General features: G+C 45.0%; 1 protein-coding gene across 1 annotated transcript in view; it reads left to right on the forward strand.

The window, feature by feature from the left end:
• Nucleotides 1-929: 929 nt before the first annotated feature.
• Nucleotides 930-12,872, forward strand: part of LOC124033810 (lysyl oxidase homolog 1-like) — a 35,399-nt gene continuing 23,456 nt past the window's right edge. The window contains exon 1 of the mRNA XM_046346154.1: nucleotides 930-2,505. Within this exon, the coding sequence (XP_046202110.1) occupies nucleotides 1,404-2,505 (1,102 nt within the window). The 5' untranslated portion in view covers nucleotides 930-1,403. The remainder of the gene's footprint in view (nucleotides 2,506-12,872) is intronic.

Raw genomic sequence — 12,872 nt, forward strand, 5'->3', positions numbered from 1 at the left:
CAGTCTCTCTATCTTCACTCTGTCAAGGCAAGCAGGAACCAGATCTGCTGTTTATCCCCACCTTTCTTTGAGAACAGTTGTGTACTAGTGTGATTACAGCCTTTACTACACAGGTATAAGAGCAACTTAATCTAAAACGTTTCCTTACAATATCATTTAAAAGGGGGTACTACTACCATTTTAGTGCACACGGTTTGATCTGGGAGCTCTGTATGGGTGTATTGTGCATTGTACTGGCCACTGGGGAGATGCTGGGTGGGTTGCTTAATTGACCTCAACTTCATTGCATAATAGGTCTTGGGGTGGGGGACACTTCACATTTCCAAACATGAGTAGAACTACATAGTGGGTGGATTGTTGAGATTTAAAAAACAAGACTTTCTCTATAACCAGATGGAAAATCCCCTCATATCAGGAAATAAGTATACAGAAGGCAATAATAGTGACTGTTTTCAATGGCTGTTCTCTTTCAAGTATTGAATCAAAGACTATCTGATCCCTCTGTGTTTCTCTGAAAGCTGTCCCTCACACTCTCTCCTCTTCATCAATTCTCCAGTTTAAAGGAACCTATTGCTCATTGTAACTGAACTGATCTGAGTGAGGAAGTTATTTTTGGTGCGAGTTATTTCCCATCTGTACGTAGTTATGAGGTAAAAGGGTTTGCTAGACACCTGTGTGGGTGAATCCAGGCCATGTTCATCTCTGCTTGTTCAGGATGATAAAAGAATTTGGGCAACGGAAAGTGAGCCGCGATATAAATCTGAATGCCTTTGCAGATGGTGATGTTGACTCTGGAAGCCTTACAGAGCGAGTCCTGGCTCCTGCAGTCAGTCCAGGAAACCACTCTAGCACTAGGGCCATGTGGGACCTCTCCTTAAAAAAAAACAAGTTGAGTGCTTTTTTTCCACAGCCCATTGTAAGCAATCAGAGAAGCAAATAGAAGACTTCGGTCGAGGCACACAGGCAGGCACTCCTCTCCAGAAGGCTTCGGTCGAGGCACACAGGCAGGCACTCCTCTCCAGAAGGCTGAGTGAGAGCAATGCTCAGTCAACTGACAGTCACAGCACAGCTAGACAGCCAGGAAGACAGGGCATTCTCTCACAGCACTAATAGACACTAGCACCACCAGCGGGGCCTCTGGAGCCCACTCCCCCCTCCCGGATATGACTGCTCCTGGACACAGACTGATCCTCAGCCTCTCTAGCCAGTTGTAAGGAGCAGCGAATGGACAGAACCACTGGCATATCCTTCTGCTATCCTCTCCACACTCCCACCACATGCTGCTCCATACCCCTAGAAGAGGATTCATGCTGTGTTGACATAGGCTACAGGTGGTTGGTCGTGTTTGAGCGGCTGTTGGTTGTTTTATCTGTGTGGTGGTGAGTTGAGGTGTGTTTAGTGTCATGATGATGCTGCCTCTTGTTGTGAAGAGCTTGGTGTGTGTGCTACTGGGCTTCGGATGGGCCCAGGCCCAGGCCCAGGCCCAGGACCAGGCTGTGGGGCAGGATGTCGCTGCCACCCCCTGGAGACAAATGATCCAGTGGGAGAACAACGGCCGGAGGTTCAGCCTCCTCAACAGTGGAGCTGAGTATGTCCCTGCTGGAGCACAGGACCAGGAGAGAAGTCACAGAGTGGTGGTGGCTGACTCTCGCCCCCGAACCCCCCGCAGACCACAAGGAGGGAACGTACGCAGGCAGGCCCCCTCCAGGGGAGGCTCGGAGACCGTGAGAGGACAGGCCAGACATCCATTTGGCTTCGGACAGGTGCCCAACAACTGGCGCCAGGGCTCAGTGGGGACAGGCTCCACCAACCCCCGCTTCAGGCCATCCACTGGGTCCTCTTCGTCGTCCTCATCATCCTTCTCATCTTCCTACAACATCCCTGTCCAGCCTTACCCGCAATACCCCTTCCCTCAGCAGCCCTACCCCCTGCCCTATGATCCCAGTGTGGTGGAGGGAGCAGGTCGGGGCTACGCGGAGCCACCCTTCCAGAGGGCCACAGGTGGAGGCTATGGTGCTGGCGGTGGAGGATATGTTGGTGTCGGTGGAGGATACACTGGAGTCGGGTATGGAACTGGCGCTGGTCTGGCACCTGTGGTTCCACGCTCCCCGCAGGACTATGGTGAGGATGGCTACCGTTACTACCAGTCCTATGGCTACGGGCCCAACCCTGCCGTACCTGCCATGCCAGCTGTGCCAGCACGGGCTGCCCAGCCACCCATCTCAGATGGCCTGGACCGCAGATACACACACAGCCTCTACAATGGAGGAGAGGATCCTGCTGCTGCCCCTGCCGACACAGTGCCAGTTGCCCCGGATAGGACAATGGGTGGCGCTCAGCCTCCAGTACGAAGCCCCCAGTACGAGCAGTTCCCCCCGTTCGGTAGGCCCCAGGTGCAGCCACAGCCTCCTTTCCTTCCGCCTGTGGTGCCAGGAAGAAACCCCAACGCGGCCGTGGAGAACCCCAGCGTCAACGTCGGGAGTGTCTACCGGCCGGAACAGAGAGGTATGCACAATTAACATGCACAAAGCCATTTAGTTGAACGTCTTATGTCCTATAACAAAGCCAGCTCTTTGTCCACTGTCCAACCAGATGTTTTAAATCATCAGAATGTACAGTATTTCGTTTTGAGAGTATGAAAGTTTATCTGTATGTGGTCCTAAAGAAACTAGAGAGATTCGTCATCTTCTATTTAGTCAACTTTATAGACTGTTTGATGTGAGCAGTGCAAGACAGTCGTGCAAACCACGAAGGAACCACCAGATCCTAATGGCAGCGCACATGTGAAGTGGATGATGCACTTGTGGGGTCACATCCAGGTTCTTCCTCAGTTGAAGGAGATAAAACAAGAAGGGAATGTGGCTCCTCTCCTCCGCTCCTCTGCTGCTTCCTGACAGCGGTGGACACTGTGAGCCCAGGGGGAGCAGACCCCTTACCACCTGTCTCCCCAGCTATGTGCCTCTGCAGCTGGAGAAGTACACTGTTTTCTAGAGGTCTTTCATTTCACATCTCTTAGGCCCAAAACACAGTACATGGAAATCCCTTTAAATAACTAGAATAGCATTGTTATTTACTGGCTCAAGTCTTTCAATTCCAATTTGCCAAACAAAAGCAAACTGTACTGAAGGACGGTTCATCTTTTCCCACTCACTCACAGGGGTTATTGAAACCAGGTGTTGAGAAAGGCCTGCCAATGTGGTGAGCGCACACACAGGGCTCACTGTGTCATAGTTTGGGGAGTAATAGTCTGCTGAAAATGGCTTGGCTCTTGGGGAGGTCTGGGTGCAGAACCTGGGAATAGAGGTGACCTCAGTGTTGGGGCTGGCTGGAGGAGGGTGTCTGGGGCCTGGGTGAGCTGGATGGGAGAGAGGGAGGTGCTGCCTGTACCACTCCGAGAGAGAGGAGAGAGAGAGAGAGAGAGAGAGAGAGAGAGAGAGAGAGAGAGAGAGAGAGAGAGAGAGAGAGAGAGAGAGAGAGAGAGAGAGAGAGAGAGAGAGAGAGAGAGAGAGAGAGAGAGAAGAGAGAGAGAGAGAGAGAGAGAGAGAGAGAGAGAGAGAGAGAGAGAGAGAGAGAGAGAGAGAGGGGGAGAGAGAGAGAGAGAGAGAGAGAGAGAGAGAGAGAGAAAGAGGGAGGAGAGAGAGAGAGAGAGAGAGAGAGAGAGAGAGAGAGAGAGAGAGAGAGAAAGAGAAAGAGAGAGAGAGAGAGAGAGAGAGAGAGAGAGAGAGAGAGAGAGAGAGAGAGAGAGAGAGAGAGAGAGAGAGAGAGGGGGAGAGAGGGAGAGAGAGAGAGAGAGAGAGAGAGAGAGAGAGAGAGAGAGAGAGAGAGAGAGAGAGAGAGAGAGAGGCATGCTAAGGTAAAACAACAATGATCTCACACCCTGCTGTTCCTAAACTGGTCCAGTGATGGACTCTGTCAGAGAAACAGAGAAACAGAAGAGAGTGGAAAGTCCCAGTAACACATGGGGTCCATTGCCTCAGGAAATCAAACAAATATTTAGTATGAGCTGGGGTGAAGAGGGAGGGAGCATCAATGAGCTGCTCTTAGATATGCAGCGGCCCAGCCAAAAGGTCCAGGAATTGTTTCGTAATTAAAAACACACCATTTCTCGAAAACCATGGGTAATTGATAGACTCTGTTCTGAGAGCCAATCACAGGGCTGGGTTAGGGAGCAGGGTGAGGGTATGGGGTGGACACTGGCTTTATTATTGGAACCCAAAGTTGGCAATGTGGAAAACATTTATTTAAAGTAACTGAAGCCCTGTGGCAAGTAACGCAATTGCCAACACGTGTGTGGGCGTTTTCTCTGTTCTAGCTGCTAGGAGCCTCCATGGCCTGAGGGGGTGGGACATCTGATGGGATCGTCTCCTCTGGTTGGGAGCATGGAAGACTGACTTAAACATATCTCTATTCCTCTGCCTGGCCTGGCTGTGCATCAGGCTCTTTAATGTGCCTTGTGCTTCAGTTCCATAACTCAGTCTCACGCAATAAGACACTGGAATGTGGAAGCATTCGTCTCTGTCCAAGACACAGCCAACATGTGTGCAGATGCCTCAGCTTTCTCACACGCCATTTAATTCATGTGATAGAAGTTCTTCCAGGGGGCTGACAGTCAATCGAAGCAAAGGCAGGCTGCAAGGGATTCCAATTTAACTGACATACCTTCAAATGTGGAGACCGGTTCGCTTTGTTCCCACTCAAATGAATACAATAACTCAAATCAAAGAGAGATTAGATACAGAAGTATTGAGGGTCACATTTTATTTGGATAGTCTGGCTAGTCCATCTGTAGATGCTCTACAGATGGTCATACTATCTGTTGATAAGTAATCTGTTGATAAGCAACATTAGGGTAAGGGTTAAGTTTGTAAGTCGCTCTGGATAAGAGCGTCTGCTAAATGACTTAAATGTAAATGTAAATGTTTAGGATTAGGGTTAGGGTAAGGGTTACTTTTTGGACTTGGGTTAGGGTAAGAGTTAAGTTTAGGATTAAGGTTAGGGTTAAATTTAGGATTAGGGTTAGGGTAAGGGTTAAGTTTAGGATTAGGGTTCGGGTAAGGGTTAAATTTAGGATTAGGGTTAGGGTTAGGGTAAGGGTTAAGTTTAGGATTAGGATTAGGGTTAGGGTAAGGGTTACATTTCGGATTAGGATTAGGGTTAGTAGATAGTTATTTGAAATGTTAGTGATAGTCTGTAGAGCATCTACATATGGACTATCCAAATAAATCCACTGGGCACAGACATCAGTTCAATGTCTAGTTTTGATTTATATTTGGTTGAGTTGTTAACTAATGTGAAACAACTTTGATTCAACTAGTTTACTGTGTTACTGTATTGAATTATCAATAGAGATAAGTAAAGTAGTAACTTGTCTTGTTTATTGCCAAATGGCCTTAATGGAAACAAGAATGAATGAGGTGATGGAAAGAACCTGTGTTGGTGTGTTGCAATAGGAAAGAACCTGTGTTGGTGTGTTGCAATAGGAAAGAACCTGTGTTGGTGTGTTGCAATAGGAAAGAACCTGTGTTTGGTGCAATGTTGCAATAGGAAAGAACCTGTGTTGGTGTGTTGCAATAGGAAAGAACCTGTGTTGGTGTGTTGCAATAGGAAAGAACCTGTGTTGGTGTGTTGCAATAGGAAAGAACCTGTGTTGGTGTGTTGCAATAGGAAAGAACCTGTGTTGGTGTGTTGCAATAGGAAAGAACCTGTGTTGGTGTGTTGCAATAGGAAAGAACCTGTGTTGGTGTGTTGCAATAGGCTCGGACGTGTCTTGTTCACGGAGAGCTGTGACGGCAACCGTCACAGACTATTATATAGTGCAATATTTATATTGCACTCTATTCTCTCACCACTCTTAAGCTCTCACATATTCTCACATGCACCCACTCTAATGAAAGAGCTGTTCTCAAAAAGAAATGACATGCAATTGACTTAGTAAAAGGGATGTGTTTATATGTTGTGTATTGTACACTTTCAGGCAAAGACATAATTACAGAAATGGCAAAATCCAACATCTTTTCTCTAGTGCCCCATTTAGAATATGATACAGTATGTAGCCTTGTCAAATGCTTTCGAGGGCTGATCAGCTTTTGGTTCAGACACACTTTATCCCTCTGAAAAAATACCCAATTTCCAGTTTCCGGAGATTAGGGGGCCAGAGAACAAAGGCCTTGCCGAAAGAAGAGGGAGAAGAGTCCGCTGCTGGATGGAAAAACTCTGCATTTCACACAGGCCTTACAGTGTTTACATGGTCTGCCCCAGGAAGCTTCCCGTGGCCTGTAAGTCTACTTCAGAGAGAGATGACAAATAGGATGTGTACACAGTGCTGGGAAAGACAGAACCCTCACTTGAACCTGTGTCTAAACTGGGGAAGGCTCACCTGGACGGTAAACAGGCAGAGGAGATAGGACGCTTTCTCTGTAGAATTCCTATAAACAAACTGTATCCAAGGCCTGCTGTAAACAACAGTAACGACAGAGTGGGAATAGGAAAGCACAACGCTAAATATCATATCCCCATATGCCTTCAGTTGTCTTACTGTTTTGTCAATTTTACTGGAACCAAAATTAAGCAGATGGTAGTTTTGTTTTATGGTACCAGAGGTCAAAACTTGGGATTGACTTTATGTTGCTCCAACTGGTTCACATTTAAGTGGATGTCTGGCCTTTGAGGTTGAGGTAAAGGGGGAAGGAAGGGGGTGGTGATAAGGTATCCCAGTGACCCTTTCTGGCATGCCCTTTACTGGAAATGGGACACACATTGGCTCTGACAACTCAGGCCTGCTTTTTTATTTCGTCTTCTGTTTCTCTGACAGAGTCCATCACTGGACCAGTTTAGGAACTGCAGGGTGTGAGATCATTGTTGTTTTACCTTAGCATGCTTCTCTGTCTCTCTTTCTCTCTCTCTCTCTCTCTCTCTCTTTCTCTCTCTCTCTCTCTCTCTCTCTCTCTATCTCTCTCTCTCTTTCTTTCTCTCTCTCTCTCTCTCTCTCTCTCTCTCTCTCTCTCTCTCTCTCTCTCTCTCTCTCTCTCTCTCTCTCTCTCTCTCTCTCTCTCTCTCTCTCTCTCTCTCTCTCTCTGTCTCTCTCTCACATTTTCTTGCATACACGTGAAAGATCCTTCTATTTTTGATTACTAGGAGCCTACAACAAATATGAAATATAAACTTTGGATACTGTAGCAGAACATAATTGTAAGTCTAGTATTCTGGTGAAGTCGATTTTCAAATTCTTAGCATTATCCCCTCCAGATACGAATAGTCTGAATGTATTTTTCATGGCAAAGGTTAACATGGAATGACAGGTTCCTATTAGGATTAGTGTCATGAAACATCACATCCCATTAGGAAAGCCCCGGCGTCTTAGCATCATTTCTCCCTGTGTGTACCAACCATGTTTTCACTTTCACATTCAGGTTCTAGGGAAGAATTTTTTAAAGAATGACTGACTCATTCATGTAGACTCATATTTATTTTTATTGGCATGACTAGCTTTTTTGTGTACACTAAGATCAGAGTGACCTATAGGGAGGGATACTAATTCTGCTAAGATTATCATCTGAAATGTACTGTAATTAGTGATTCCTGACTACTGACCACAAGACCCTTATTTCCACCTATCTGAATGTGCTGCCACATGTACCTTGTGGTCGTAAGTCTCTACACTAAATCGTAGGTCCCTCTATTTAAATGACGTTCAGCTTCTGAAGGCTTCATAAGCGCTAAAATAAAATGATCACCAACGTCAACTGTGACATAACCCACTATGTCGAATGTGTGACACACCACCTGGATTCAGTCTTATGTAGCAACATTTGAAATCGTGTTTTTTTTACATCATATAAAAGTGGAGACTATAAAAAGAAAAGATTAAGATGGGCAAAAGAACAAAGACACTGGACAGAGGAAGGGCAGCATCCCAGAGTCGCCTCTTCACTGTTGACGTTGAGACTGGTGTTTTGCGGATACTATTTATGGAGGCTACCAGTTGAGGACTTGTGAGGCATCTGTTTCTCAAACTAGGCACTCTAATGTACTTGTCCTCTTGCTCATGTGTGCACCGGGGCCTCCCACTTCTCTTTCTATTCTGGTTAGGGCCAGTTTGCATTATTCTGTGAAGGGAGTAGTACACAGCGCTGTCTGAGATCTGATTTCTCAGAACAAGAATAGACTGACGAGTTTCAGAAGAAAGTGCTTTGTTTTTGGACATTTTGAGCCTGCAATCGAAACCCACAAATGCTGATGATCCAGATATTCAACTAGTCTAAAGAAGGCCAGTTTCACTGTTTCTTTAATCAGAACAACAGTTTTCAGCTGTGTTAACATAATTGCAAAATGGGTTTCTAATGATCAATTAGCCTTTTAAAATGATAAACTTGGATTAGCTAACACAACGTGCCACTGGAACACAGGAGTGACAGTTGCTGATAATGGGCCTCTGCACGCCTATGTAGATATCCCATTAAAAATCTGCCGTTTTCAGCTACAATAGTCATTTACAACATTAGCAATGTCTACACTGCACTTCTGATCAATTTGATGTTATTTTAATGGACCCAAAATGTTCTTTTCTTTCAAAATAAAGGATATATCTAAGTGACCCCAAACTTTTGAACGGTGGTGTATATTTACAAAAAAAATGTGTGGGGGAATGGAAATGATGCAGACAATTACATTGATGGAAGCCACAATCTATCTGCAATGTTAAACTGATTTAACCTTTAAAATCATAGTTGCACACGCCATGTAGCCTAGCCCATAGGCCTATACAGTGAGGAGAACAAGTATTTGATACACTGATGATTTTGCAGGTTTTCCCACTTACAAAGCATGTAGAGGTCTGTAATTTTTTATCATGGGTACACTTCAACTGTGAGAGACGGAATCTAAAACAAAAATCCAGAAAATCACATTGTATGATTTTTAAGTTATTCATTTGCATTTTATTGCATGACATAAGTATTTGATCACCTACCAAACAGTAAGAATTCCGGCTCTCACAGACCTCCGGCTCTCACAGTTAGTTTTAAGAAGCCCTCCTGTTCTCCACTCATTACCTGTATTAACTGCACCTGTTTGAACTCGTTACCTGTATAAAAGACACCTGTCCACACACTCAATCAAACAGACTCCAACCTCTCCACAATGGCCAAGACCAGAGAGCTGTGTAAGGACACCAGGGCTAAAATTGTAGACCTGCACAAGGCCGGGATGGGCTACAGGACAATAGGCAAGCAGCTTGGTGAGAAGTCAACAACTGTTGGCACAATTATTCGAAAATGGAAGAAGTTCAAGATGACGGTCAATCACCCTCGGTCTGGGGCTCCATACAAGATCTCACCTCGTGGGGCATCAATGATCATGAGGAAGGTGATGGATCAGCCCAGAACTACACGGCAGGACCTGGTCAATGACCTGAAGAGAGCTGGGACCACAGTCTCAAAGAAAACCATTAGTAACACACTACGCCGTCATGGATTAAAATCCTGCAGTGCACGCAAGGTCCCCTTGCTCAAGTCCAGGCCCGTCTGAAGTTTGCCGATGACCATCTGGATGATCCAGAGGAGGAATGGGAGAAGGCCATGTGGTCTGATGAGAGAAAAAATTGAGCTTTTTGGTCTAAACTCCACTCGCTGTGTTTGGAGGAAGAAGAAGGATGAGTACAACCCCAAGAACACCATCCCAACCGTGAAGCATGGAGGTTGAAACATCATTCTTTGGGGATGCTTTTCTGCAAAGGGGACAGGACGACTGCACCGTATTGAGGGGAGGATGGATGGGGCCATGTATCGCAAGATATTGGCCAACAACCTCCTTCCCTCAGTAAGAGCATTGAAGATGGGTCGTGGCTGGGTCTTCCAGATGACAACGACCCAAAACACACAGCCAGGGCAACTAAGGAGTGGCTGCGTAAGAAGCATCTCAAGGTCCTGTAGTGGCCTAGCCAGTCTCCAGACCTGAACCCAATAGAAAATCTTTGGAGGGAGCTGAAAGTCAGTATTGCCCAGCGACAGCCCCGAAACCTGAAGGATCTGGAGAAGGCCTGTATGGAGGAGTGGACCAAAATCCCTGCTGCAGTGTGTGAAAACCTGGTCGGCAGTGTATCAAATACTGGTTCTCCCCACTGTATGTTTTGTATCATAAGGTTTGAATCACAACTAAAGTGACCAAATAACTTCTTAGAATTAAGCACATTCATTTGTTTTATAACCGGCGTATAGCCTAGCTAGGCAGCGTGTTAGTTTCAAGTTTGGGGAAGATAATTTTCACCATAAAAATGCACGTGCATAATTGCATTTGCGGTCACTTTTGAGAATGGTGTTTTTCCCTCTAATTGATAACATTTTGGACCTATTGTCATGTTCTGACCATAGAAAGCCTTTATTTTCTATGGTAGAGTAGGTCAGGGCGTGACTAGGGGGGTTAGTCTAGATTATATTTTCTATGTGGGGTTCTAGGTGTTTTTTTCTATGTTGGGGTTTTGGTATGATTCCCAATTAGAGGCAGCTGGCTAATCGTTGTCTCTAATTGGGGATCATACTTTAGTAGCATTTTTTCCACCTGTGGGTTATGGGATATTGTTTATGTTAAGTTGCCTGTTAGCACTGCATTGTCGTCATGGTTTGTTTATTCTTTATTGTTTTGGTTTTTCTAAGTTTCACTTTCTTTAATAAATAATGTGGAACTCTACATACGCTGCGCCTTGATCCGACCATTATTACGAACATCGTGACACCTATAGCCTACTGCCATGTTACATTGCTGCGCTTATAATGTGAAAAAATAGTCTAATAGTTTATCAACATTTTAAGCTACAGTAAACCACAGTTGCATCAGCCTCATTTATTTTTTTATGATGCGAGTGGTTGTATTAATATGGGATCTATCGCATCCCACAACTGTCCCAGACGATGTTTGACATTTTGATTTCTCTCACAAAAGGACAAGTTGACCAATAGAATAGATCAATTTTATACTATGGGGATAGAATATTGACATAGGCTAGTGCTTTGCTGTTCGTTAGGCCTACTCATCTTGTTGGCTGACGAATAGTAAATTTGGACAGTTATTCCAATATTTTCTAAATTTGCCTCAGAATTCAATAAGAAGGACGCGCAGTTGCGTCCCCAATGTGTCTGTCTTCACTTGTAGCCTACAGGTGCTGAGATGCCTGGGAGAGGAAACAGATCACGTGATGGGCATTGGTTAATAAGAATTGAGATATCTGAGACAGCCATGGAAGTGAGAGGTGCTTCAGAGCACGCAGCCGGGTGATGGGAATTATAATTATTATATTCAGCCCAAGGGCACAATGGCCGCTGGCCGAAAAAAGGCATGGATCTTTTTAGGGGGAAATTAAAAGTATCCTGAGTGTGCGCAGCGGTCTAAGGCACTGCATCGCTACAGGTGTCACTACAGAACCAGATTCGATCCCAGGCTGTATCACAACCAGCCGTGATGGGAGTCCCATAGGGCGGTGCACAATTGGCCCAGTGTCGTCCGGGTTAGGGAAGAATTTGGCCGGGGGGGCTTTACTTGGCTCATTGTGCTCTAGCGACTCCATGTGTGAGTCGTGCGCTTGCAGGCTGACCTCGTCGTCAATTGAGCAGTGTTCTCTCCGACACATTGGTGTGGGTGGGTGTTAGAATGTGTGGTTTGGCAGGTCATTTTTCAGAGGACGCATGACTCGACCTTCGTCTCCCGAGCCCGTTGGGGAGTTGCAGTGATGAGACAAGATTGAAATTGGTGGAAAAAATGGGGTACAATACAAAACAAATTCAAACATGTAGCCCAATGTTTGTATCACAACTAAAGTTACATAATTAACACTAAATGAAGCATATAGGAGGACTAATTTATTTGTTAACCGCACAACACAGAATAGCCGCATGTATGTATTCCCTCAGAAATCATTTGGAGAAAATATCCTTTCTATTTTATGTTCAACTGTATTCATCATACTATTCTTCATACCATAAAATAATATAAAATAATGCAATGGAATACTAAGAAAATCTTGTCTGGTAAATTTATTTTTTTTTATTTTTTTATTTCACCTTTATTTAACCAAGTAGGCCAATTGAGAACAAGTTCTCATTTACAACTGCGACCTGGCCAAGATAAAGCAAAGCAGAGCAACAAAAACAAAAACATAGAGTTACACATAAACAAATGTACAGCCAATAACACAATAGAAAAGAAAAATATACAAATCTATGTACAGTGTGTGCAAATGTAGTAGAGTAGGGAGGTAGGCAATAAATAGGTCATAGAGGCAAAATAATTACAATTTAGCATTAATACTGGAGTGATAGATGTGCAGATGATGATGTGCAAGTAGAGATACTGGGGTGCAAAAGAGCAAGAGGATAAGTAACAATATGGGGATGAGGTAGTTGGGTGTGCTATTTACAGATTGGCTGTGTACAGGTACAGTGAACGGTAAGCTGCTCTGACAGCTGATGCTTAAAGTTAGAGAGGGAGATATAAGACTCCAGTTCCAGAGATTTTTGCAATTCCTTCCAGTCATTGGCAGCGTAGAACTGGAAGGAAAGGAAAGGAAGTGTTGGCTTTGGGGATGACCAGTGCAATATACCTGCTGGAGCGCGTGCTACGGGTGGGTGTTGCTATGGTGACCAGTGAGCTGAGATAAGGTGGGGCTTTACCTAGCAAAGACTTATAGATGACCTGGAGCCAGTGGGTTTGGCGACGGATATGTAGTGAGGAACTAGTGTAGCCCACAGCCATATGGCATAGCCAGATCAGGGCCTAACATAAGGAGAGCTCAGAATATGCAATTCTGTTTTTCTGTAATAGACAACATTTTCTTCATATCATGTTTCCTTAGACTTGTCTAAAATAAATAATGGATTTATTGT

This window comes from Oncorhynchus gorbuscha, linkage group LG04 (assembly GCF_021184085.1).
Source record: "Oncorhynchus gorbuscha isolate QuinsamMale2020 ecotype Even-year linkage group LG04, OgorEven_v1.0, whole genome shotgun sequence".
Classification (NCBI taxonomy): domain Eukaryota; kingdom Metazoa; phylum Chordata; class Actinopteri; order Salmoniformes; family Salmonidae; genus Oncorhynchus; species Oncorhynchus gorbuscha.